Here is a 27,789-nt window from a genome sequence, read left to right on the forward strand (position 1 = left end):
ATTCCTTAAACATATTCTTGCTCTCTGGCCCAGTAATTCTACTTCTAAAATGTCCAGGTAAAAACTTATATAAAAGAAGTAAAAAGGTTTTTCCACAAATAGTTTTGTGGTAGAGTTATTTATAAGAGAAAACATCTGGAAATAACATGAATGCACAACAATAGGATGTGGATTTTTATAAACTAGACTATATATAAAAGATGGAAGATACTAGAGCTTTTAAAATAAGTATGCCTTTAAAATGCTCATAAAATGCTCATGGATGTAGTAATTCAAACCCTAGTAATCTATCTTAAGATAATAACCTAAAATGTAGGGAAAATATATACACAAAGATTCATAAATTATTCATAACATCGAGAAACTAGAATTTAAGTTAAATATATAACATTATTGGCATGGGGAAATATTTTTCTTGTAATATTAAGTGAAAAATCAGGATAAAATTTTATATTCTACATGATCTCAACTATGTAAAACAAAATTATACATGCATAGAAAAAAAGGCGAAGAAGTAAATGTGTTAAAATATTAAACAGTGATTGCCTCTGGGAGATAACTGATATTTCATCTTTATAACTTCTCTGTTTTTAAAATTTGCACCATGGGCATGTGCAATTTTTTAATAGAGAAAGTTATTATAAAAAAGATGGTAAGTATGTAAACTACATAGCAACATGAAGATTGTTTATGAAATAATGTTAAGTGAAAAAAGATGTATATAAAAACGTACTGTGATTGCAATTATGTAAATATGTTTCTGCATATAGACAAGAACTGAAAGGGAAAATGTATAAATAGAATTAGGTTTTGTATTGTGCTAAGGCTGTGGGACTAGGAGTAATTTATTTTTGTTCTTTAAAAATCTCTTTTAAAGTTGTTTTAACGACGTGCATGAATTTTTTGAACTAGCCGCTCTCTGCACATCCATGGTGCTGCTAACTTTCTGGCAGTGAGGCCGGGAGTCATCTGGCTTGGCTTCACTCCTGGTCCTGGCTACCCTGGACGGGTTCCACAGGCCTCCTGTTGGCTCTAAAGATGGTCAGAGGCACATAACAATGGCTAATTTGGCCTCTCTTGTTTCTTTAGTTTCCAGAGGGGCTGAGTTTATGTCATGGGGGACTTTAATAAAAGACCAAACCCAAACTTGTCATGTCATGGTCAGCAGCCCCAGTCTATCACCACTCAACTTATGTATTGCTTTAACAAGGTTAAGAGAGGATTATAAAAGAAAAAAAAAAAAAGGAAGCTTACAAGATTTGCAATCAGAAACAAATCTAGCCATGATTTATTTTCTGGAGGTTTCTATGATGTCTTAGGAAATCAATTGTCTCTTCAGGACATAGCTCAGTTAGTGGGAAAGTCCCAATAAGTATGATACTGTGGCATTCCGGACTTTCCTCATCCCCAGAAAAGTGAGTCAATATGAATCCCATCTGGGAAAGAAGACTCCATGGACCAATGTTACAAGTGAAGTGATATTTATATGTAGCAGCAGCAGAAAAGGCAAAGGATTTAGAATCAGACAGTTCTGAATTTGAATCCTGATTCCATCACTTATTAACTGTGCTCAAGCAGGCAGTTCACATAATTATGCTGCACTTTCATTTCTCATCTTTAAAACAGAAAAGGCGATGCTTGTCTTATGGGGTGGTGGGGGAAATTATGTGAAAAATATATGTAAAGCACTTAACACAGCTCTGGCACTTAGTGCCAGTATTTAGATACTCTCTTAATACTATCCTTCTAGTATATACCATCAAAAAGCTATGACCATTTGACAAGAGTGCCCAGGTAATTCAACAGGGGGAAAACACTCTTTTCAACAAATGGTGCTGGGAAAACCAAACACATTCAAAAGAGGTAAGCTGGACTCCTACCTCACATCATATAAAAAAATTAACTCACAAGAGTACATCTTTATGAATTTAAGTTAGGCAATGTTTTCCAAGATATATCAAAAGTACAAGCAACAAAAGGAAAAAAAATAGGTAAATTGAATTTCATAATAGTTACATGCTTCTTTTGCTCCAAAGAACATCAAGCAGGTGAAAAGACAACCCATTTGAAAAAATATTTGCAAATCATATATCTAATAAAAGACCTTATACTCAGAATATATACTTTAAAACTCTTACAATTAAACAATAAAAAGATAAATGTAACTTAATTAAAAATGAGTAAGGAAAAAGAATTTGACTAAACATTTCTCCAAGAAGATATACAAATGGCCAAAAAGCACATGAAAATATGCTCACCATCATTTGTCATTAGCACATGCAAATCAAAACTATAATGAGATACTACTTCACACCCACGAGGATGACTATAATCAAAAGATAGGTGTGATTGGGTGGCTCAGTTGATTAAGTGCCCAACTCTTGGTTTCAGCTCAGGTCATGATCTCATGGTTGTGAGATCAAGCCCTGTGTCATGATCTTATGGTCATGAGATCGAGCCCCACATTGGGCTCAGTTCTGGCCATGGAGTCTACTTAAGATTCTCTCTCTCTCTCTCTCTCTCTCTCTCTCTCTCTCTCTCCCTCTCCCTCTCCCTCTCCCTCTCTCTCCCCCTCTGCCTTCCCTCACTCACACATGAATGCTCTCTCACTCTCTCTCTCTCTCTCTCTCTCAAACAAAAGATAGATAATAACAAGTGTCAGAGAGGATGTGGAGAAATTGGATGTGTCCTACATTGCTGATAAGAATGTAAAATGGTACAGCTACTTTGGAAAACATTTTGGCAGTTTCTCAAAATGTATATCCTAACACTTACCATATGACCCAACAATTCTAATTTCTAAGGTTTATACCCAAGAGAACTGAAAACACATGTTTACACAAAACTTATACACCAATGCCCATAGCAGCATTATTCATAATAGACAAAAGGTGGAAACAAATGAAATAGAATGGATAAACAAATTGTGATATATCCACACAGAAATATTATTTGGCAATAAAAAGGAATGAAGTACTGATACATACTACAATATGGATGGGCCTGAAAATATTATGCTAAGTGGAAAAGCTAGTCAAGAAAGGCCACATACTGTACAATTCCACTTATATGAGATGTCCAGGATAGGCATATCCATAAGGACAGAAGGTAGATTAGCGGTTTCCAGAGCATGGGGGAAGGCAGAAATAGGAAGAGACTGTTAATGGAGTTTCTTTTTGGAGTGGTGATAATGTTCTGGAATTAGTGGTAATGGTTATACAACTCTGTGAATATACTGAACCCCACTAAATGATGCATTTAAAAGGTGGATATTATGGCATGTGAATTACATCTCAATAAAGCTATTATTTTATTTTTTAATTTTTTTAATGTTTTTATTTATTTTTGAGACAGAGAGACAGAGCATGAGCAGGGGATGGGCAGAGAGACAGGGAGACACAGATTCCAAAGCAGGCTCCAGGCTCTGAGCTGTCAGCACAGAGCCTGATGTGGAGCTCAAACTCACGAAATGCAAGATCATGACCTCAGCGAAAATTGGAGGCTTAACCGACTGAACCACCCAGGCACCCCAGTAAAGCCATTATTTTAAAAAACCTAAGACCAGCACTCTTAACTTGATAGTAGGAATATAAAAATATTTCTGTAGGTGTGATTAAGGAACCATTGCCAAATATTCTAGTTCTCTGCACTGCAGTCCCCTTCCCTGTGGGAAGAGTATACATCTCCACCCTGTTGAATTTAGGAGTGGTCATATAACTTGCTTCGACCAAGGAGATATGGGTGGAAGTGACCCCTTCCAAATATTTTTAGAGCAAGTACATGGCTCACTGTATCTCTCCCTTTTCACTCTGCCATGATGACCCATGTGGCAGGTGCTGGAATGTCACATATTCACTGGGCACTTACTTGTGCACAATGTTAAATAATTTCCAATTGCCAACATGTGCAAATCTATCCTGAGAGCTTTCTTTGGCCACTGGAACCTGCTGTGTCCATACTTCTTGAGCAGATTGGAAGTCTGGAAGGGAATTAGCACACCCACTTTCACTCTCAGTCCTTTGCCTCCCAGAGGGATAACTCGAGGCTTATTTTCCACATTAACTTCCAGGGTTCTCCAGTTTGATTAAGTTCCAGTTGTCCTTAGTGGTAGCTTGCCTCTTCTTCCTTCTCCTCCTTCTCCCTCTCCCTCTCCCTCTCCCTCTCCCTCTCCCTCTCCCTCTCCGTCTCCCTCACCCTCTGCCTCGGCCTCTCCCTCCTTCTCCGTCTCCTCCTCCTCTTTCTTCTTCTTCGTCTTCGTCTTCGTCTTCTTCTTCTTCTCCCTTCTTTTCCTGTATTGCTTCCTTGCTTTGCTACCAAGGGTCTCCGGGATTATGTCCCAAATAAATTACTTGCCCTGAAATCTTTGTCTCAAGGTTTTCTTCTTAGGGAACCCAAACTAAGACACCCAGGTATGTTCCAAAGAAAGAATGCTTGGTCTGGGTGCCAGAGTAAAGACGATGTAAAGCAGGGGTGCCTGGTGGGCTCAGTCAGTACAGCATGTGACTCTTAACTTCAGGATCATAAGTTCAAGCCCCACATTGGGTATGGAGCCTACTGAAATAATAATAATAAAATAAAATAAGATTAAAAAAAAAAGAAGATGTAAAGCAGAGCTGTCTCCAAACCATGTGGGACATGTACCAAAAGTGAGAAATAAGCCTTTGTTTTTTTTTTAGCTTCTGAAATTTTGGTGTCATTGTTACTTCAGCATAATGTAGCCTGTCATGACTGGTGACTTATGTACACCTTTCTCAGTAATTCTCATTCTAGGAATTTTTCCTAGAGAAATAATTAGAGATGCATACAAAAGTCTTTATATAAGAATGTTCACTGTGGTATTATTTATAATTGAATAACTGGATACAATTTAACATATAATAGAGTTTTTATAAATTATAAATATAATGGAATGATTTTAAACTATGTAAAATTCCCTTTTAGAGAATATTTAATAACATTGAAAATGTTCATACTACATTCAAATAAAACAGTTTATATAGTATCATCTGAATTTTATTTTTAAAATTACATATGTATATACATGTGCAAAAAATAATAGTCTCTCTTTGCAGTCTGGTGGTTAGGAGTTTTGCTTGGATAAGAGAAAAATACTTCTTCATACTGCCTCCCTTTTATTGAAAAGGCTATAGGAGAATAAACTTTCCAGAAAGTAAAGAAGAAACTATAGCTGGATTTCTGGGTCAAATGGCTAAATAAATTCATGCTTCAATAAGCCCACTCATTCTCATCAAATAGTAATATTGGATGAAAAAAGAAATGAAAATATGTATTTGGGCTCTCTTGTGAGAGACATGTCCCCACAAAGTTGAAATGTACAGAAATGTGAAAGGTAAGTGGTCCCGAGGCTACTTGCATGCTGAGATCTGGACATAGAAGCAGGAAGTAGCAGCTGAAGTTTGCCTCCTATGGGACAACAGGAACTAACAGTACTCTGGAAGATGAGGATCAGAAACAACATCTTTTTTTTTTTTATGTTTATATATTTTTGAGTGACAGAGAGAGAGAGAGAGAGACAGACAGACAGACAGACACAGCATGAGCAGGGGAAGGGCAGAGAGAGGGAGACACAGAATGTGAAGCAGGCTCCAGGCTCTGAGCTGTCAGCACAGAGCCTGACACGGGGCTTGAACTCATAGACCGTGAGATCATGACCTGAGCCAAAGTCGGATGCTTAACCAACAGACCCACCCAGGTGCCCCTACATCTTCTGCTTAGAGCCCTAGGGTGGGGCTCTCATGTCTTGAAAGGAGCCTAGGGAAAAAATTAAAAAGGCTGCTGTAGAACTTTCTGGGAAATAGCTCCTTGCACTGCAAGCCTAGAGAGGTAAGGAATATAGATGCAGGAAACAGAAACAATGTCAAGCTCTTCTGCTGACTTTTTGTCACTGGATCTGATATATCCCCACTATTTACCAGGTCCTATACTGAGATGTGGGTAGAGTTAACAACAAAAACCACCACACAGGGAGATGTGAGCACAGGAGGGGTTGTGGGGGTGGGGCGTTGGGGATGAGGAGAGAGAAAACCAGAAAATTTCCTCCTCAAAGTGCTCTTACAAATTAAAATTTCAAAATGCATGAAGAAATTAAATGCTAAAAATGATACAAAACAAAATTAACAATTATAACTTGAATTCACTCCAGATGAAACTTATTTTATAGAACAGTCAGAGATTTTAAAATAAGCATATTGAGGATGTTCAGAGGAACAAACGAAGGCATTAAAACAGAATAAGAAATTATGAAACAGAATAGGCAGAAATAAAACAAGAACAGGTGGATATGAACAAAATTAGAAATCTTGGAAATTAAAAATATATAGTCATTGAAATATTGAAAAAGACAGGGAAAAGAGTCTAGACTAGACATGGTCAAAAAGTGAATTTATAAATGCAAGTTACTTGTGGGGAACTCAGAATTAGTGCGGTAAGACAAAATGATAAAAATTATGAAAAACAAATTATGAAAAACAGGCATGGTGGGCCACTTGAGAAAATCCAACAGTCATCTAATAGAAATTCTTGAAGAAGAGAGTTAGAGGAATAAGGGAAAAGCAGTATTTGAAGAGAAATTTTGCCAATAATTTCTGAGAATTAAAGAAACACATAGATTCTCAGGTGGAAGTATACTCAGAGTACCAAGCAGGGTAAATAGAAATGAATTCATATCTATTTACAGAAAAAAAAAAAAAAAATCCCACCCAAACCAAAAACAGAACATTAAGATTTTCAATCTTGAAATCTATCAAAAAAGATAAGTTATCAAAAACAATTAAATAATTGGGGTGCCTGGGTGGCTCAGTCCGTTGAGCGTCTGGCATCCATCCGCTCAGGTCATGATCTCAAGGTTTGTGAGTTCCAGCCCGCCGCGGGCTCTGTGCTGACAGCTCAGAGCCTGGAGCCTGTTTCGGATTCTGTGTCTCCCTCTCTGCTCCTCCCCTGCTCGTGCTCTGTCTCTCTCTCAAAAATAAATAAACATTAAAAAAATTTTTTTAAAAACAAATAATGGAAGACTTTTCATCAGCAATTATGTATGTCAGAAAACAAGTTTTAAAAGTCTTCAAAGTACAAAGGAAATTTCTCAAACTAGAATTTATACCTAGCCAAACTATTATTCCAGAGAGAAGTCAAAATAAGGACAAACATATATTAAGAGGGTTGCCTGTGGACTCTCACTAAATAGCTATTAAAGGATTCACTTTGGGGTATGTGGGTGGCTCAGTCAGTTAAGCAGCTGATTTTGGCTCAGGTCATGATCTCATGGTTCCTGAGTTCAAGGCCCATATCAGGCTCCTCCTGATTGGGATTCTCTCTTTCTCTTTCTCTCTTTCTATAGCTTCCCTACTTGTGTATCCGTGTGCGCTCTCTCTCTCTCAAAATAGATAAGTAAATTAAAGAAAAAAAAAAAAAGGATTCACTTTAATAAGATAACAGGAAATCTTGACACATAATAACACAAAATTTATAAGCTGTGTAGGAAAAGTAAATTAGTTCAGTACTGTTAGTAATTCATTGTTTTTCTTTTTTGCAACAGTTTAACTGAGAAGTCTAAAATAATAATAATTAGGTGGTGACAGGACAGTGTTCAATAGGTGGTTAAAGCATGTTTACATATGGGTAACCCATTGTCTCGGCACCATACAACAACTAGTCTTTTTTTTTTTTTTAAGTTTATTTATTTATTTGAGTTGTCTTTACTGCCAACGTGGGTTCGAGCTCACGACCCTAAAATCAAGAGTTGCACTCTCTACCAACTGAGCCAGTCAGGCACCCCAACTAGTTTATCTTTTATTCAGCTTATTATGAAGGCTAATTTTGTGAAAGGCTGTAGATTTTGTAAGAAAATATATAATCAAATGTACATCCAAAGGTAATCAGTTAAAGTCAGAAATAAAATCAATAGCATCCAAATCTGTAGATTGGGTAGGGGGAAAGCAAGTAATATATAAAACATAATACCAAAAAAGGGAGGACAAGACAAAAAAAAATAAAATAAATGATAGACAGAAAGCACAAATATGGTAGTAGATATTTATCCAAATATATCAGTAATTATAATAAATACAAATAGATTAAATTCACCTGTCACAATACATAGATTATTGGATTTTATTTAAAAAAAAAAAACAACAGATACCAGTATTTCCAAAAGATTTCCATAAAAGGGAAAAGGAGAAGGATATCTCCCTACTAATTATAAAGATAATATTAAAATTAAGATGTATTATAAGTAAGACAGTGTGGAGTTAATTCAGAGTAAGTGTGGTAGACCAATGGAATAACACAGAGACCTCAGAAACAGATTCTGTATATAGGATAATTTCTATATGACAGGCATGTAATTGCTTATAAGTGGGAGAAGGGATGCAGTAGTTGTTGTATGGTGCTGAGACAATGGGTTATCCATATGTAAACAAAAAAAAAAAAAAAGTAAATCCCTAAGTCATATTATACAAAAGATCATTACTAAATGAGATAAAGACTCAGTATGAAATAAAACTTGACAATTCTTAGAGGTAAATACAGAAGAGTATGATATCCAGGGAAGGAAAGATTTCTTACATAAGTCACAAAAGCAAAGCAAGAGGTTGATAAATTTAACTCCATTAAATTTTTAAAAATCTTCCATGTAAAAGTACATTATTAATAAAAAAAAAAAAAAAACCACCACAAGCCCCAGTCTGGGAGAAGATATTTGCAATGCATATAAGTGACAAAGTATTGATATTTGGAATAATAAAGGATTATAAATCAATAAAAAGAAACAACAAATCAATGGAAAATGGAAAAAGGATATGAAAAGTCAATTCACCAAAGAAGAAACCAAAGTGGTCAATAAACATTTGAAAGATACTCAACCATCAGTAATCAGGGAAAGAAATATTATAAAAACAATCGGATACCATTTCACATTTATCATGATGAGTGGTAAAATTCTGTAAGCCTGACAATTCCAAGTATTAAGGATTTAAGGAAATGGAAACCCTTACACTTTTCCATTGGAAGCATGTATTTGTTCAACTACCTTGGAAAACAACTGGCCGTAATTACATAGTAAATTTGAACATGCACAAAATCAAGAATTCCTCTCCTAACTATACGCCCTAGAGAAATTCTCATGGTTATACACAGGAGTAATGCACAAAAACACTCTTTGTAGCATTGCTTGCCATTATAAAAAACTGAAAATAGCCTAAATTATGATCAAAAAAATGGATAAATAAATTGCAATGCAATCATATGTGGAATACTATATAGCAGTTAAAATGAACGAACCAGTAGTATATGTATCTACATGAATCAATCTGTACAATATAATAATGAGTAGGGGAAAAGTCACAGAATGCCATTTACAGTGTGGCATCACTTAGAGGAATTTGTAAAAGAATACCAGTTATAGCTACTTTATTTTTATATACACCGATACGGAAAAAAATAGAATTTATTATAGTGGTTACCTGTAGAGTGAAGGGAGAAAGCTGCAATCAGTAAGTATAGAAAAGTCTCAACTAGATCTAGAAATTTTTCAAATAGGGGACTCTGTGGCATTGATGGCTCAATATTGATATGATAAAGCCAACATGTTTGGTGGAGCAGGGAGGGCAATAAGGCTGTTCATTATATCTCTACTCTTTTCTGTATATTCAAAATTATTCACAGTAAAAAAAATAAGAAAAGAAGATAACACAGATTATTAAGGCTTCCACATTCCCAACCTGCACTTCTGAAAGCTCTTAGTATATGAAGAGTGGCACCATCAGATTGAAGCTCTGTGTGGAGGATGGTGGTGAGGAGTACAGACAAGCTAGTACCTCCCACTGACGGCCCCAGAGAGGTAGCAAGCCCGCTGTTGCTGCTACAGCTTCTGGAGATAGGGAATAGGGATGATATGAAAAGCGAGGGACCATCAGTCGCAATGGAGGAAAGTGCTTTTGACATGGGATAGAAGTTGTCCAGATAATACCTGGTCTAATGGTGCTTCCCAACCTTTCCATGTCATGGCGCATATGGATATTTGTCTTGTACAATGGAGTGAGACTACCACCCTGGAGGCTCCAGTTACTCAAGTCCTACTCAAGTCCTACCTTTACCCTGAGAGGTAAGTGGATCAATATCTCACAGGTGCAAATCTCATAATAATATCACACAAAGGTAGCCTACTTGCAGTACACAGTGTGCCATGCTATACCTTTTGGGAAGCTTTTACCCAGGAGACATTTTAGATAATATCTAAAAGTAGGTAAAATTATAAACCATTCCAAACTCTGGCAGTGCTTATTATTCTGCAATTCTGTAGCTCTTCAAAAGGAGTACACTCAGAGTCACTACTACTCTGCTTGAATTTGTGCAGCAGCAATTAGGAACAGAAAGAGCTAGCACAAAAGAACTACAGTAAACAGGGTCTAAAGACATATCAAGAATCCCCTCCAATTCATACGTCTGCATCATATCAGGATGTAACAAGATGAAACTGGAATGTGGAAACAGGCAATCTGGGTTAGCACATGTGGAGTAGAATAGTACACAATTACAATGGACAGAAACCAAAGAAGGACAGAGATATTCCCTCACCAGCACCTTGCTGGGAAGGATTGGTAGGTCACATGTCACACACGTGAGCCACTCTAGTTATGTTAGCCCATGATTTGAAATTTCTATATGTTAATCATATATGCATTGAACATAGCTCATCTATAGAGCAGATTAAACATTTTTAAACCACTTAATCTCTGTTCTTCTAAAGTCCTAAGCTCAAAAAGCTCTATTAGATGGAAATACGGTAAGGTCACCTGAACTGGGTAGATCCAACTTACATTTGTAGTCACTGTCTTTTACCTCAGTGACTGAGACCAGATGACTAGCCTTTGTGCTAAGATAGTGCCTGCAGAGGGCAGTTTCTCAATCTCTTTGTAAGTGAGCCAGCTGGCACCCAGGTACAGCATGGCAAGCTTGGTGAGAGCCAGAGATACCATGGTATAGAAATATTGGATGCCAAGATATTGAAAAGCCTCCATATTTATCAGTAATTAAGCCACTCCTAGAGCCCCCAACCCTGCCATATGACCACTCTACCACATTTGCCCCTCCCTCACAATCCCATATCCCTCCAGTCCAGTAACCAAAGTGTTAATGTCTAGCGCAGCAGGGGTTCACCAGCATTGCTAAATATTTTGAATGGATAAAGATGACCCACCACACCCATTCTTGAAAGCTCACTAACCCTGCTGGCATCATCATCCTCTTGGATCCCAAGAGAGAATAGCAACTTTTGTTGGCCAGTTTTGCCTCAAGTTCCCAAACCAAAATAAAATACCTCTCTGGAAAAACTAAACTACTCAACCACTCTCTAGGCTAGATGCCAGGCCTAGGGGGAAGAATTCCCATGGCCACAGCTTTGTTGGGGAACTTGAATTTCCCCTAAAGTGAGACCAGAGTTATTCTGACCTTCAGCACAGAATACCAAACCTAATCACTTTTCCAGACTAGTCCTTCCTCATAAGCCATCCTTCCTCCATTCCATGCCCCCTGCCAGGCAGCTTTCCTGCTCCTCATGATTTCGAAACTCATTTCTCATGCGACCAAGACATTTCCTTGACACTTGAGTCCATTGAACGATCTGGGGAGAATTTGGCCCTGGAATATGTAGCAACATCAGATTATCAGTCCTGCCATCTGCAGAGTCAAGAGGAGGCAGCACGGAGCTGGGGGGTGGGGGTAGGAAATGCCTGTGAGGCAGAGAATGAAGGGAGAAGCATTGTTCATGGCACTAAGAGTTCTGCTGTTCATCCAGGGAGTCAAAGGAAGAAGGCAGGAATTGCACTTGGATAGGCAAACAGGCATCGCTTTGGGAAATAAGGGAAAAGCCAAAGCAGAATGGCTGCACCTACTCACCAGGGCTGGTGATTGTCAGGAGGTCAAGCTGCCGCTGTTGCTGCAAAAGAAAACATACTATGAGATCACTAAATTGAGCGAGAGCGAACTGTGCTTAGCAGCTTAGGGTGGACACACAAAAGGGATATTCAGATACACAGAGCAGGGTATAAAGGGGAGAATGTGGTGCTTGCTCACAATTCTGCAGAGAGGCATTGCACCCTAGAGACAAAGGGAATGGATGGCTTTTTTTGTTCATCCTTGTACAGTCAGAGGTGAGAGGCCTTAGAGGTCTTCCAGTCAAACCTATTTTATACCTAGGGAAAGGCCATGAGCTCACGTCCTCTGTACGAGATGCCCTTTGTTCATGCTAGCCCCACTGTTTAAGTATCTCACATCTTGGCCTCTTTGCATGGGTCCCTACGTCACTGTCACCCTCCTCATATTCCTTTCTAACCAAGGTACTCCTGGGCTGGTTTATTTATTTAATTTGCTCAGCAATGCTATGACAATTTTAATTACTGATGATGAAACCATTTCTTTTCTAACTGAATCCTCATATCTTTGTAACATATAACAATCATAGCAAAAGTATCTGCCTGGTGCACTAGTCCATGTGGGTGAGGCTGCTTATGTTTGTAGGCAATTGGCCCTGGCTACCCCAAGGGCTGAGGAGATCAATATCTCAGTAGGCTTGCCCCACATTACAGCATACCTACAGGAAAGCTCTGTCCTGAATTGGATGTCATGGGAACCTGAGGTTGGAGAAGTGGGTATTGGAGGCTGGGAGTGGGGCAGTGAGCAACTCTCTTAAAGACTTAAGCCAGGATTTCTTAAGCCCCAGATGACTTCTTTCTCTTTCCTACACTTGATTTTCCATAAATAGTCCCAGAAATCTGTATTTTTTTTCTCCAAAAGGGTACAAGCAAACAAGAACCATTGCTCTAGGCTACATCTCGTAGTGACTTCTGATTACCCAGTATTTCTTCTAATAGATCCTTTGCCATATTTCACCTTACCTGCATTTCCCTATTTATCTTGTCTTTCTCCAAGAATGGGGAATGGCTTATTGAAATTCTGCTTAAGCAGAAATGAGAAGGCAGAAACATTTTTTGAGTGCCAACTATAGGCCAGGCACAGTACTGGGTGCTTTGATGTGTCATGTCTTTTCATACTCTTGGCAATCCTACAGGGTTTGCATTATACAGAGAAGTGGCATGAAATTCAGAGAGGAAAATTATCTTCCAAGAGCACCTCTTCATTAAATGGAAGGGCCCGGATTAGAATTTAGTCAGTTCTAATGCTGGCCTGAAAGCCCCAAATATGACAATGTACATAAATCATTATGATGGTGCCTGATACTTAATAGGTGCTCACCTAGAAGATATTCAGTACTGATGTTGTTGTTGTTACTATAGACCACATGACCCTTGGTTTATATAAGTTACCTCTTCCTTTTTCATAGAATTATGGATACTTGGAGCTCAAAAGTCACTGAGTTTGACCTGCTACCAGGTCAGGAATCCCTTCTGCAATGGCCCCACATTGCTTGTTTCATCCCTTTTCTTGATGGGGAGTTCATTACTTCTTATCAGTTGGATAGCTGTACTTTGATCAGGGTTAAAAGCTGCTTTCATATGACACCATTACTGTGTCTAGCTGCCTCAGCCCATGACAAGAGTTTGGACATCTGAAGATCTGTGTCTTCTCTCCAGTCTAAATATGCCTAGTCCCTGTGTCCTTTCCTCATAAGACATGGTCTCAAATCTCCTCGCCCTTATGGTCTCTCTCCTCCTCTGTTTGACTTTGATCTGTCCCAGTCAAAACCTCTTTAAGATCTCTGTACCCTTTACTTCAATGACTTCTCATGAGCCTGAAAGAAGTCCCTTAAGGACTTCTCAATCAACATCACTGTTTTCCTGCTATTTCATAACTCATTCCAGGTGACATTTCCAAGCAAACAATGCAACTCCAAGATGTCACTGACCTACATTGTGAACACACATCCTCACTCTGAAAAGAAACACACACCCACACACACGGGCTAGAAGGAATGCTGGAGCCAGACTGCCTTCCCTCCCAAACGCAGAACCAGGCCAGTGGCACAACTGGCTCAAACTGCCATTGCCAAGGCCAACCTGTGTGGCTCAGCACTTCTCTCATGCTTGAGGAAAGAAAACAACGCATCCTTCTATTTTTCTATAAGTTTGACTTTGTGATGACTGATGTTGGTGAAAGATTATTTATCTGAGAAGTGTCTATTTCCTAATTAAAGAGCTATCTGTAAATAGTGACTCTGTGTCCAGGGTCCAGTAGAGAAAAAAGGGAAGAAAATATGACAGGAGGCAGACAGACATGGGCTTGTGCCTTGGCTTCTCTGTGGGGTTTGGATAGTGTCCTCGATGTCTCTGGCCTCAAACTTCACACCTGTAAAATGAAAGTGAGTGAAACACCTTCAGGGATAGGGAGTCAAGTACAACAAGGTGCCGTGCTTGTGGGCTCCCTCTTCTGGTGTAGAGACTTACCTGAGACTCCCTATGGCCAAAGCACTGAGGGCTAAAGAGCAGAGAGAGAATGTAACAGGGACCACATCTCACTTCCCTCTCATATTGCAATTTTCAGTGTCTTTCTCACTAGTTGGAGAGCATCATAAGGGCTAGAAGATGTATTATTCAGTCCATGGTATATAGTAGCCCTCAGTAAGCATTTGCTAAATTCAACTGAAGCATTCCTGGAATCCACATTATTCTTTTAACCCTCTCCCCATGCCTTTGATCATGCCATTCTCTCTGCCTAATCTTTCATGACCTTTGATCTTCATGGAAGTCCTCTCTTACTGCTCAAGATGTCCATGAGATCTTCTTTGCATGCCAACTTCCAAACCTAACCCCCTTCTTTCCTTTCAGCAGAATAGTCCACACATTGCTCTTCCAATGAATCTTGTAAAGCCAACCTTTTGTATCATGCTCTGTTTTAACTGTCTGTTTCTTCTGTTTCAATCTCAGGAGGTCCTTACTCAAGGGTAAGACTGTCATTCCATCTCTCTATCTCCAGTGCCAGTGCAAAGGTCTGGAAGGAATGTTTTATGCCACATGGTTCAAATGATTCAACTATTCTGTCATTCCCTCTACCACAGCCCTGTTAGGTAAGAATTAATCAGCCTGGAAAGTAACCATGCCCCTTCCTCCACAGGGCTTTCCCTCTGCCACGCCTTTAGGCTTACTTTGCCTTTATGATTTTGTTCCTACCATCTTCGCAGACAGCAATACTGGCTATCCACTTCTTGTGGGAGACTTTCCTTCTTTTACTCTCACCCACAGGATCACTGGCTCTCTTAGACTCCAACGGCTCCTACTGTCTGTACTACTGCTGTGGTGATGAATTACATCTAACCTGGTGACAAGCCCACTTAACCTACAGTTCACAGACATATGTGTGCACCACCTAGTGGCCCAAGCAGGTAAGTGTAGGCTATTGTTTAACCTGTAGCTCTTCGGATTGCAAACTCTGCCTGTTCTACATGCAAGTAAAAATGGAAAAAATAAAAATAAAAATTCTTGAAGTGTACTTTCAAGAATCACTGTGCAGTGGGTTTTACCTAAGAAACTGGAATATTCAAATAATTCTCTCAAAGTCCTTCAAAAATAAAAGGAATGGAATGAAAGATAAATTTTTCATTACTAAATGGCCTGCCTAGTATCATCATTTGAGAGCACCAGTGAAAACTGTATGGCATTTGTAAAATTAGGGCACCTGATTTGTGGAATTTCATCAATAATGTATAGTGAGTTATATATAGAAAGGGGTATGTTGGACATAAAGAATTACCAAATTATAATAAGTTACCAACTGAGAGAGATAAGGGTCTTCCATATGGAAAGGATATATGATCTAACCACTTGGATGGTAGAATATGCAATGTTAGCTGGAGGAAATGAAGTCAGCTAGCTGGGCAGCAGATTTGGTAGGTCGAGGGGGCTTGCTGGCTGAGAGCTGACCAGCTGAACCACCAGCCGACCATAAGCTACTGTCTCGGGAAGGCAAGGCCTTCACATGCATGGTAGTGGTAGTGTGTGTGTGTGTGTGTGTGTGTGTGTGTGTATGCACACATGCGCGTGTGTGTGATGTGAGAAATGTGGAAGGAGAATGTTCCTTCTCAGGTGAAGGAATTCCATGCCTACACAGAGGGAAATGTGTCCCGTTGGGCCTGCATGGTATTCCGTGAACTTCTGGGGGAGTGTGGCATAAACTTAGAAGCTGATGTATAGACTCTGGACTGTGTATGAATCCTGCGTCCAGCCTTCCCTAGTAAAAGTGTTGCCTTGTAGACATTCAGCAGAAACCCATTTCTATGCTTAACCACCATGTTGTAAATTCTGAGTCATGACTCAATAAAGTCCATGGGGGTTGGGGGTTCCAAGGTCAACAAGAACAATCTCAGCATTTGGTGCAAGCCAGGGATGGCCAGAGTATCTAGAGTGGATGCTTAAGGAATTGTCGACCAGCACACATGCTCTAAAAGTTATCTAAAAGTTATCTTTATTCTCCCATGCATACAGTCGAAGCTGTTTTGTTATCCCAATATCGTGTCACCTCTGGTCACAGATGATTGCCCCGAGGGTGGAAATATTGAAAGGTGAGTCAGTTAGAAACCTTCTCCAGGAATTTCAGACCTATTATGGGTTCTATTATTCTCAGTGAAAACTATTGTTGTCTCAAGTTGAAGAACCTATCTTCAAAAATTTTGTAATTATGGGGGAGCCTCGGTGGCTCAGTGGGTTAAGCATCCAGCTCTTGGTATCAGTTCAGGTCATGATCTCATGGCTTCGTGGGTTCAAGCCCTGCATTGGGTTCTATGCTGGCAGCATGGAGCCTACTTGGGAGTCTCTCTCTCTGCCTCTCCCCCACTTGTGCTTTCTCCTCTCTCAAAATAAACAAATAAACTTAAAAATTTTTTTGTAAATATGAAAACAATATATGCTTATTTTTATCATTTTCCAAATTTTCAGAAAATTGAGAAAGTAAAAATTAACAAAATCCCATCACTGAAAGAGAGCCATGGTTAGCATTTTGGTGTACTTTCTTGTCATCTTTCTTGCTTGTGTTTAATTTAATGAGATCATATTTATATGCAATAAATGAAATACTTTTTAATTTAATGCAACATTATATTTTTTGTCCCAGGCTGAGTCTTTGTTTTGAAGTATAAGAGTGTAAGTCACATATATTTCTTGTGAAAATGAATATGTTTGCTCTTAAAACTGTGGTTTTGTTTCTAGCCCCTTTTTCAGGGAAGGTGACATTAATCAGCAAGATAATCAATAGAATACCAGCTGGTTACTTTGTTACAAGGAGGCAGTTTGAAAAGCCCAGCAACTGCAGCCTAGTGATGTAGTCAAAGTCCTATGCATATGGGAGAGACTCTTCCAGGCAATATCCAATCTGGAAGATGTTCTTTTTTCATATCTGAAGCCCCTCTCACTGCAGTTACAGAAACTATTTTGTAGAAAGAGTTCCAGACTCCAAATGAGACAAAGGTGTGAATCCTAATTCTATCATTGCTGAGCAGTGTTATCCTAGGCATGCTACTTAAGCTAGCTGAAAATTAGGTACATCATCCATAAAGAGTGTAGACCAACTTCCAGGAGCCTAATAGGAAGGAGAAGGCGTGAGAAAGAGAAAGAATCACTCTGAACATGGGCAAGGGGGAGGAAGGACACCTGGTTGACAGCCAGGATTTCTGAGTGCCAGCTCCAGTTCTGGTTGAGACTTTCGGCTTCTCACCATATGGCCTACCACAGCATCTTTTTTTTTTTTTTTAATTTTTTTTTTTTTTAACGTTTATTTATTTTTGAGACGGAGAGAGACAGAGCATGAACAGGGGAGGGGCAGAGAGAGAGGGAGACACAGAATCTGAAACAGGCTCCAGGCTCTGAGCTGTCAGCACAGAGCCCGATGCGGGGCTCGAACTCACGGACCACGAGATCATGACCTGAGCCGAAGTCGGACACTTAACCGACCGAGCCACCCAGGCGCCCCTGGCCTACCACAGCATCTTAACTGGCCTCCCTGCTTCAAGTCTGGTCTCTTCCATTCATCTACATTGCAGCTGCACCTGGAGTGAACTTTCTAGAATGCACAGCTTAAAACTCATCAGGCCTCCTACAGGAAAAAGTGTAACCTTTGAACTGTTATTGGACAAGTTCCGTAACCTGGCTCCTGCCTTCTAGCTCCTGTTCTCTCGGACTCTGAGCTCCAACCACTTGTATTTCCCCAAATTTGGTATGCTCTCCCCTTTAGGCTTTTGTACAATTCCCTCTTCTTGGAACAATAATCCTATACCCAACCTGCTTTGCCTGGCTAATTCTTACTTGTTACCCAGTTCTTTTTTTTTTTTTAAGTTTATTTTTATTTATTTTGAGAAAGTTTGAGAAAGATACAGAGAACAAGTGGGGGAGGGGCACAGAGAGAAGGAGACAGAATCCCAAGCGGGCTCCACATTGTTGGTGCAGAGCCCAATGTGGGGTTCAAACTCAGGTACCATGAGATCATGACCTGAGCCGAAATCAAGAGTCAGACGTTCAACCGATTGAACCACCCAGGTGCCTGCCCTATTTGTTACCCAGATCTTGACTCACATACCACGTCTTCTGTAAAGTCCATCTAGACCTGCCAAGGCTGGACAGGATCTTGTCCTTATGCCCCTGACCTTCCCCATCAGAGCATCATCACGTTGCATTTCCCTGGCCTATTTACTCCTCTGTCCTCTCCCTTGGTTGTGTGAGCTCCCTGCTCCCTGAAGGCAGGGGCTGTGGCATCATTCCTTCTCTCCTCTCAGGCACTAGCCCAGTGTCTGACCAATAGATATTGTTCCATAAAGATCTGCTGATCACCTGTTACCAGAATGACAGCTAGACAGGGTCCTACTGCACAGGTCATCAGAAGAGGCCTTTCGTTTTGTCTGTCTCTCTCCCAGTAGACACACTCATACACTGGCCCCAGAATTTTTCTCAAAATTCTCTCTTTCTGCCTTGGGGACCTAGGGATTGGACCACAGACAATTTGGCCTTCTTCATCTGGATGGGTAATTATGAGACTATGGTTAAAAATGGACTTTTCATTTTGGTCACGAACTGCATTGCAATTACTTCTCAGAATGAGAAAGGGACGTGGTGTTCTGGGAGCTCGGGGCTGGTTTGATGTGTGGGGTTCTGCGTGGTAGAGGAGAATAGTCGCTGATTATGTGTTCTGTTTTGCTTTCTGTGTTTCGTGCAGAATAGCTATTTGGGGAAAAGTCAGTCTTTCATGGCATAGACTGGAGATGATTTAAACAAGAGCACCAGTGGCCCTGTGCATTCTCCTGTCACTCCATAAGCTGGCCATCCTGGAGAAGACCTGAGGATCAATGCCTTCCGAAAACAGGGGGCACAGGGGCACAGACACACATTTGGAATCAGGGCTCAGGCCTCTCCTTTTCCTGCGACCCCACTGCCCTGTTTAGTTCCTCCCCTCCCCAGCCATAGCCACATTCAAGGCATCTAGGGCTCTCACACCCCCTCCCTGCCCTGCCCCCTGGGCAAAACCTGCTCCCTAGAAAAGGATTTCACGTGCCGTTGGCCTCTCTCTAAACTCGCTGCTTCTGATCTCTTATTCCAGTCTAGCATCTTCACTGGCTACAGGACTGATCATTCTAAAATTAAATTTCTCCTATCTTAGACTAATTTAATGATCCGCATTGTATTTCTGATAAAGAGTAGATATCTTAGCCTTGGCATTCGAGGAGGGTGTGAAAAATCTCCATGGGTTTTATGTGCTATTTGAAAAAATGGTTTTTAAGTTTTAATATAAACTTATATTTGGAAAGCAAGCAAAAAGCTACCTATTATTTTCAGACAATAAAAGTGGGCCTAATCACGTGCGTCAGTGTCATATATAGAAGATCAACTCTCACCTGCAAGGGAAGGAAGGAGCGGGGAGAGCCAGTCACCTCTGAGGAAAGGGAACATGGATTACGAAAGTTTGGAAACAACTGTCTCAAGGCCCTGAGTTCATGCCCACATACCACCGAAGTGGGACACCTGCCTTATATTTGCCTGACCATGCTGCCCGCCACTGCCTTCCCTGCTCCCTGACCCTGACCCTACCTCCTGTCCTTGACATGGCCTTCTTCCCACTTCTTCTTATGCTAAACAATTTCTGTGCAACATGGCTTTCCCACATAGCGCTGTGCATTCACTCTTTGTCCCTTTATTGATTTATTTGTTAATTCAATAAATACCAATGGAGCGTCTACTCTGTGCCAAGCATGTTCCTGAGGTTAGGGCAAGAGCGAGACAGCCTCTGTCTTCAGAGATAGCTAATAGTGAAATGGAGAAGACAGACATATTAAGCAGATAATCATACAATATGAATTAATTTCAATTATAGTAAGTGCTCCAAAGAAAAATATGAGGTAAAGTACTATGACCAGGGTTCAAAGTATCCCTCAAGCCTCACCTGGCCCACTGGCTGATGCCTGAGTACCACCCTGAAGCATCCCCCAACCCTACCACCTTCTAGGGGAACCCTGGTGGGGGCTGAGGATCAGCCTCCCTTTGGGCACATACTCCCATCAGGATAATAAAAAATGCATTAGCCTTTTACTCAGGGAGAGAGTGAGCACCACTCAGGGTGGAAACAGAATCCCACAAGCAGGGGTTAAATTCAGCAGCAAGGAGAGTGGGGTGGCAGACAAAAGCTGGGGCTGCAGTGTGAGATTGCTTCAATAGATTTCGCTGAGTGGTTTCTGCTCCTGGAGCTTCCTGTTATTGGAAAAGCCAGGCATGCAAGTGGCTTTCATCCCCAGGGCAGCTTAAAGGAGCATCTTATTTCAGCCTCTGGCACATGCACAAGGCAGGGCCAGTGGAAATGGAGAGGAGCATATGAAACTGCAAAGCATTTTGGAAGTAGGATTAATAGCAGCGGTGGCTGTAGCAGCTGCCATTTGCTGAGCACTTACTACGTGCCAACGCTCACCGCCTTCTGAGCCAGGCACTGTTACCCTGTTTTTCCAAATGAAGAAGCTGAGGGTCAGGAGGTTAGGTTACTTGCTCAAGCTCCCAGCTGCTAAGTGGAAGAGCCTAGATTCAAATGGATACCATTGACCTCTAAAGCTTGTGCTTGGTTAGTTGTGAGAGCAGTTAGTTGTGATAAATGAGGAAAAATCTCAGCTGACTCCCAGGTTTGTAGGCAGGGGAACAGTACGAGAGCTGTGCTGGGTGAGGCGGTACAACTGGAACAGTCTCTACCTGGGGACTGGTAGAAGCTACCCCTGAAGTGGGAGTGACCTTCTGTACTTTTCCTTCATTGCATTCACAGTTTGAAATTCTGTGTTTATTATTTGATGAATATCATTTACCTGTGTTTATTATTTGATGAATATCATTCCCATGACAATCTAGGGTCCATGACAGAAAGTACAGGGCTTAGCTCTCCTGGCAGAGTGGACTCTGTCTAAATATGTGCTCAAAGATTGCCTATGGAAGGGCAGATCTGGTTTTTAAAGAGGGCTGCACAAACAGCTGAAACTCTTACGCCTGCTGTAGGGAAATGACACACATCTCATCCTACAACCCCAAACAGTCACATGGGGGCTTGTGCTAAAGGACTTCACTTCCCCAGCTCTGAAGGAAAGAACCATGCATCAAGAAACAGCAAGAGGAAGGCTGTTCCAGTCATGACTCAGAAGATTCCTTGCCAGGACAGATTGTTTCTTCCCTACCCTCTGCTCCAGCGATATGGGGCCATGTGGGGACCTGCAAGAACAGACGTGGTGTCTAAACTGATGGTGCAGCTCAAGGCTGGAGAGGATGTATACATAGCTGATAAATCCCGCCCCCCCTCCACACAGTGCACCCATGGACCTCACGCCCTCCAGGCATCGATTTAATAGTGTCTCTCATTACAATTAGGTGTTTACATACTAGTCTTTTTTTTCCTCCCCACCTCTGCTTCCCCTCTCTCCATCTCTTACCCACTGTCTTCTCCTCCAAGGTCAGGAGCTGCTTATTTCTCATATCTCTGTATTCTCCCCTGCTCTCTGATAGGACCTCAGGAAGTCTGTTGCAGATGTAACATTTTAGCTTATTACCAGAGCAAGTTACATGATTAGAAATTCTCTTTCTTCATATGTTTTGAGTCAGTCACAACTTTCTTTTACTTTCTTTTTAAACTTGAGAGTTTAAAAGATAAGCCTTTGAAGCCTTCCATTTATATTTTAAAGCTGTGATTATTCTTCACATTCTTAAGGACACCAGGATGCAGCACAAGTGAGGCTAACTTGTAACACAGCCTCTGGGGTGTCAGAGAAAGGAACTTTGGAAATCACCTAGACCAACTACCTTATTTCAAACAAAAGTAGACTAAGTCCTACTTAGAGGGAAAGGGAGCAGCTTGAGGCCACCTGCCACATTGTTCTGTACTGTTCCCTTGCATGCCTCCTTCGGTAGAATGAAAAAAGGGATCTATGTCTATATCTTAGTGCCCAGAAAAGCACAGATGCCTAGAAAAAACCTGTTAAGGAAAGCAAGCGAGTGGGGCAGGGGAGTGGAGTTAGGGGAGGATTTTGTTAGGAATTTATTCTGAGTTCCAATGTCATATTGTTTACTTGCTTGAACTGGTTCTAATTGAGGAGTTATCAATAGGATCTCCTTTAATAGGTGGTAACTGAAATGGTCCCAAACTATAAAAGCTATTTTACTTTTCAATGGGGAAGTAGGGCCAACTTTTAAGAAAAAATAGGAGAGGAGTCTGGACTAGCCACAAGGCCCTGGCTACCCTCTGTCTCTGGGAGCTAATGAGTCTGTTTATGCTTGACATTTAGTTCATAAGACTATTGGGTATCTCCTGGAAACAGTAATTGTTTGTTCTTTACATATTTGGTTATTTAATATATAACACTCTTTCCAAAAAAGAATTTGAAGAAGCTTACAATGAAAGAATGCAATGAAATGAAAAACATGTAACTAAATACATGGCGAAAAAGAAAAATAAGAACAGAATGGTGCTATGTATGAGGTCATGACTCACAATTTATATCCTAAGATACTCTGTTCACTTGCTAGAGGTGGAGTCTGCATTTGGCTCTCAGCTTTTTAGCAATCTAGGCATAATGGAAAACTCTGTTACAAAATACCCAGCGTCCTAAGGGAAAAGCAAAAACAAGCAAATCAAAACCCCAAATAAAACAGTTGAATTATAGGGGTGCCTGGGTGGCTCAGTCGGTTGAGTGTGCGACTTTGGCTCAGGTTATGATCTCACAGTTCATGAGTTTAAGCTCTGCGTCAGGCTCTGTGCTGACAGCTCCAAGCCTGAAGCCTGCTTCAGATTCTGTCTTCCTCTCTCTCTGCCCCTCCCACCCCCCACAGTCTGTATCTCTCTCTCTCTCTCTCTCTCTCTCTCAAAAATAAATAAACATTAAAAAATATATTTAAAAATAAAACAGTTGAATTATAGAATCTACCTTTCCTGACCTGAGGTCTGAGGGAAATCTTTCCTTAGGGTCTTCAGAAAGACTGTTTTGAGGCCTAGTGGGTGATAGGATTTGGCCAGGTCATGCAGTGACATACCAGCAGAGTTGTATTTGGAATCAGCAGACCTGACTCCCAGGATGCTTTCTGAATAAGGTCTTTGGAGCACAGACATACGTGAAATGTGGTGGTTGTGAGACTCCTGGGGCCATAATAGGAAGCCATGCCTTTATGCCGTGGATAATAGCAAAAGATAGGCTATGAATACAAATCCTAGCTCATACACTCACGAGTGGTATAGCCCTTGAGCAAATTACATAACCTGTCTCTCGTTTCCACATCTCTAAAATGGGGATAAAAAGAGTCTTTAAACTAGAATATAATTTCATTCAGATTTTTTATGTTACAACAAACATTATATTATGGGATATAATTTGAAATCCACATTTGTTTTAAAGATAAAACACAAGACTCAATAAAACATTAAAATTTCAGATTTTTGAGAGTATCAAGGTCACTCTCCCCTACTTAGGTAGAAGAATTTGGAGGATCTGACTTCCAAAATCTTATCACACTCAAGTTAAGTGTTCAATAAAGTCCTTTTGTTCCCATTTTTCCTCAGGTTTAGCAAGTGGGCAAAGGAGTTTACGGCATTTGGCACAGAACCGTGGTAAGGACCGACTGAAATCAACGAGTGGATCAGAAACACTCGGAAGCCAGAAGATAGGTGTTCTGCCCCAGCTTTGTCACTTACTTACTATATGAGCCAATAATTTGCCTTCTCTGAACCTGTCTCTACCACATATTGGCTAAATGACCACAGGAAAGTTAGTAAAATACTCTGAAATGGGTTTGGCAACGAACCTACTAGTAAAGCACTTAGCCTAATACTTAACATAAAACCTCTGAATGCATCGAACATAGTCTGGTAAGACTTATTTTTAATTTCAAGAATCCTTGCTTGGAAAGCCTTTCCTCCTCTTTTTCTCTATGACTTTTCTCTTATATCATCACCTCCTCCTCCCCTCCTAGGCTGGGTTAGGTGCCTCTTTAAGGCCCCTCAGCACCTTGTGCTACCCTTGGCCACAGACATTATCACTGTGGGTTGCAATTATCTGTGAGTCATCAGGCTGTGAGCTCTTGTGGGCACGGATGCTGTGTGATTCAGATCGGTATCTCCAGCTCCTACCACTGTACTTGGCACAGAGCAGGCCCTCAGTCATGTTTGCTGAATTGCATGAAACTGTGGAGTTCCTGTGAAAAATACCATGACATTCAGAATAAAACTCTGGCACTGAAAGTAAGGCAACATTAATCTGTGTTCCTGCCCAGCCAGAGTAATGCCTCTGCACGATGTCAGAGTTATATATACTGCAGGAAGTAAAAGTGCCAGGCCATAAAAGTCTATTTTCTGCATTTGACTGGCTCTTGTGGAAGCTCCATTCCATGCTGATTGACCGCGACTTTCCATAAGAAATTGCCAGCTTGATTGTGGGGAAAGGATCCAGATCTAATTGTTCTTTGTAAGCCTGGGACAGAAGGTATTGTTGTTTGAGAAATGGAACTGTCTAAATTAATTTTCCTGAAACAAACATCTTTGCCAAATAAAAGCAATGCATAATAACAACCCATAATTAAAAGCAAAATGATACCTTTTGTTACGTGGGGAAAGCAAATGTGTTCACCACAAAAAAAGACCAAAATGTTTTTTTCTTGGAACTCCAGGGACACATCTTAAAGTCTGATGAGAGGGTGTGTGTGTGTGTGTGTGTGTGTGTGTGTGTGTGTGTGTCTTGTGTTGTGTTTAGAAGTAAAGTGGGATGGGGGAGATGTCTCTTTCTCATTTTTTCTTTTCTTTTCTTTTGCTTTTGAAAAACAAACATCGTTCATTTCTGCTTTCTGAACAATGGAGACAGAATGGTCTTAAATCCCATTATACTTTAAACAGACAGGAATTAGGAAAGTGAGGGGAATTAACATTTATTGAACTGCCCTTATTTTCCCTTGTTAAATTTTCCTAACCTTTTTTTAAATTTATTTCAACTTTTTTGATATGTGTGTGCATACATGTGTGTATATCTTTGTTGTGTTTTTTTTTTTTAATTTTTTTTTTCAACGTTTATTTATTTTTGGGACAGAGAGAGACAGAGCATGAACGGGGGAGGGGCAGAGAGAGAGGGAGACACAGAATCGGAAACAGGCTCCAGGCTCCGAGCCATCAGCCCAGACAGAGCCTGACGCGGGGCTCGAACTCCCGGACCGCGAGATCGTGACCTGGCTGAAGTCGGACGCTTAACCGACTGCGCCACCCAGGCGCCCCTGTGTGTATATCTTTGTAATGATAAATCCTTTCTAGGAAAAACTTAAGACATAAAAGCCCATAATTGAACATCTATATAACAGGTGCCTTACTTAATGTTTACTCTTTTTTCCTCCTAGCACTCTTATAATGCAGGTATTTAACCCTCATTTCAGAGATTAGGAAACTGACACTCAAAAAGGTTAAGTAGGGGTACTTGGGTGGCTCAGTCAGTTAAGCATCCAACTCTTGATTTCAGTTCATGTCATGATCTCACAGTTCATGAGATCGAGCCCCATGATGGGCTGTGTGCTGACAGCGCTAACCTGCTTAGGATTCTCTCACTCCTTCTCTTTCTGCCTCTCTCCTGCTCATGCTCTCTCTCAAAATAAATAAACTTAAAAAAATGGTTAGATTGCCTAATCACATAGCTAGTATGTAATGGAGCTAAGATTTAAGCTGAACTCCTGACTATAAAGCCCATGTTCCTAAAAATATTATTTCCATAGTATATAGTATTATTAAATAATAATATTTATGATATCAAAATACAGAGAAAAATACACACAGAAACCTTAATGATTCAACAACCATTTCCATGTTTTCCATGCTGTTTTCCTGTCTTTGTCTAAGTAGCTGTGCTCGTACTACAAGAGTAATAATTGTATACAGAAAACAAAGATACAGTCATGGCATAAATATGATTTTGCTACTTTCTGTATTCTTTTTTTTAACCGATGTATAATTGATGCACTATATTGTATCAGTTTCAGATGTACAACAGAGATTTGACATGTGTGTACACTGTGAAATGATCACCACAGTAACTCTAGTTAGCATTTGTTACCATAAAAAGTTAATACAATATTATTGACTGTATTCCCAATGCTAAACATTACATCCCCATGACTTAATTATTTTATAACTGGAATTTTGTAGTTCTTCATCTCTTTCACTCATTTTGTACACTCCCCCACCTTGACCTCTTCTCTCTGGCAGCTACCAGACTGTCCTCTGTATCTATGAGTCTGGGTTTTGCTCTTTTTTGCTTCTTAGATTCCACATATGCATATGACGTGCTATTTGTCTTTTTCTGTCTAACTTACTTCACTTGCATAATACCCTGAGAGCCCATCCATGCTATTGCAAATGGTAAGATCTCATTCTTTGTGATGGCTGAGTAGTTTTCCATTGTATTTCAGAAAGAAATAGAACATCTGAACAGACCTATTACTAGTAATGAAATTGAGTCAGTAGTCCAAAATCACCCAACAAATTAAAGTCTTAGAAGATTGTAAGTTTCTAGGAATTTACCCATTTCTTCTAGGTTATCCAGTTTATTGGCATATAACTGTTCACAGTAGCCTCTTATCATCCTTTATACTTTTAACTCTCCTTTTTCATTTCTGATTTTATTTATTTGAGCCTTCCTTCTATTTTTCTTGGTGAGTCTAGCTAAAGGTTTGTCAGTTTTGCTTACCATTTCAAAGAACCATCTCTTAATTTCATTGATCTTTTTTCTATTGTCTTTTTAGTCTCTATTTATTTTCACTCTGATCTTTATTATTTCCTTCCTTCTACTAACTTTGGGCATTGTTTGTTCTTGTTTTCCTAGTCCCTTAGGTGTAAAATTAAATTGTTTAAGATTTCTCTTTTTATTTGAGGTAGGCCTGAATTTCCATGCATTTCCCTCTTAGACCCACTTTTGCTGCATCACACAGATTTTGGTACGTTGTATTTCTGTTTTCATCCGCCTTTAGGTACTTTTGATTTCTCCCAGTAGATGGTAAGTAAATTGTTATTTAATCTCCATGTAGTTGTAGTTTTCCCAGTTTTCTTCTTGTAATTACTTCTGGTTTCATACTGTTGTGGTTGGAAAAGAAGCTTGATATAATTTCAGTCTTCTTGAATTTACCGAGACTAGTTTTGTGGACTAACATGTGATCTATCCTGAAAAAAGTTTCATGTGCACTTGAGAAGACATGTATTGTGCTATTTTCAGATGGAATGGTCTGTATATATCTATTAAGTTCATCTGGTCTAATGTGTTAAGGCTGATGTTTCCTTATTGGTCTTCTGTTTGGATAATCTATG

The 27,789-nt window shown here is 40.1% G+C and overlaps 1 protein-coding gene across 8 annotated transcripts in view; it reads right to left on the reverse strand.

Moving 5' to 3' along the window:
• AGBL4 (AGBL carboxypeptidase 4) overlaps positions 1 to 27,789 on the reverse strand; it is a 1,457,435-nt gene that overhangs the window by 326,221 nt on the left and 1,103,425 nt on the right. For all 8 annotated transcript variants that reach the window (XR_005788556.1, XM_040470173.1, XM_040470176.1 and 5 more), the window contains exon 6: positions 11,911 to 11,950. Coding sequence is in view for 7 of the 8 variants with exons in the window: in XM_040470173.1 (XP_040326107.1) it covers positions 11,911 to 11,950 (40 nt within the window). In the remaining variant the exon portion in view is untranslated. The remainder of the gene's footprint in view (positions 1 to 11,910; positions 11,951 to 27,789) is intronic.

The sequence above is a fragment of the Herpailurus yagouaroundi genome, unplaced genomic scaffold (assembly GCF_014898765.1).
Source record: "Herpailurus yagouaroundi ecotype Mexico unplaced genomic scaffold, PumYag 77, whole genome shotgun sequence".
In the NCBI taxonomy this organism is placed as follows: domain Eukaryota; kingdom Metazoa; phylum Chordata; class Mammalia; order Carnivora; family Felidae; genus Herpailurus; species Herpailurus yagouaroundi.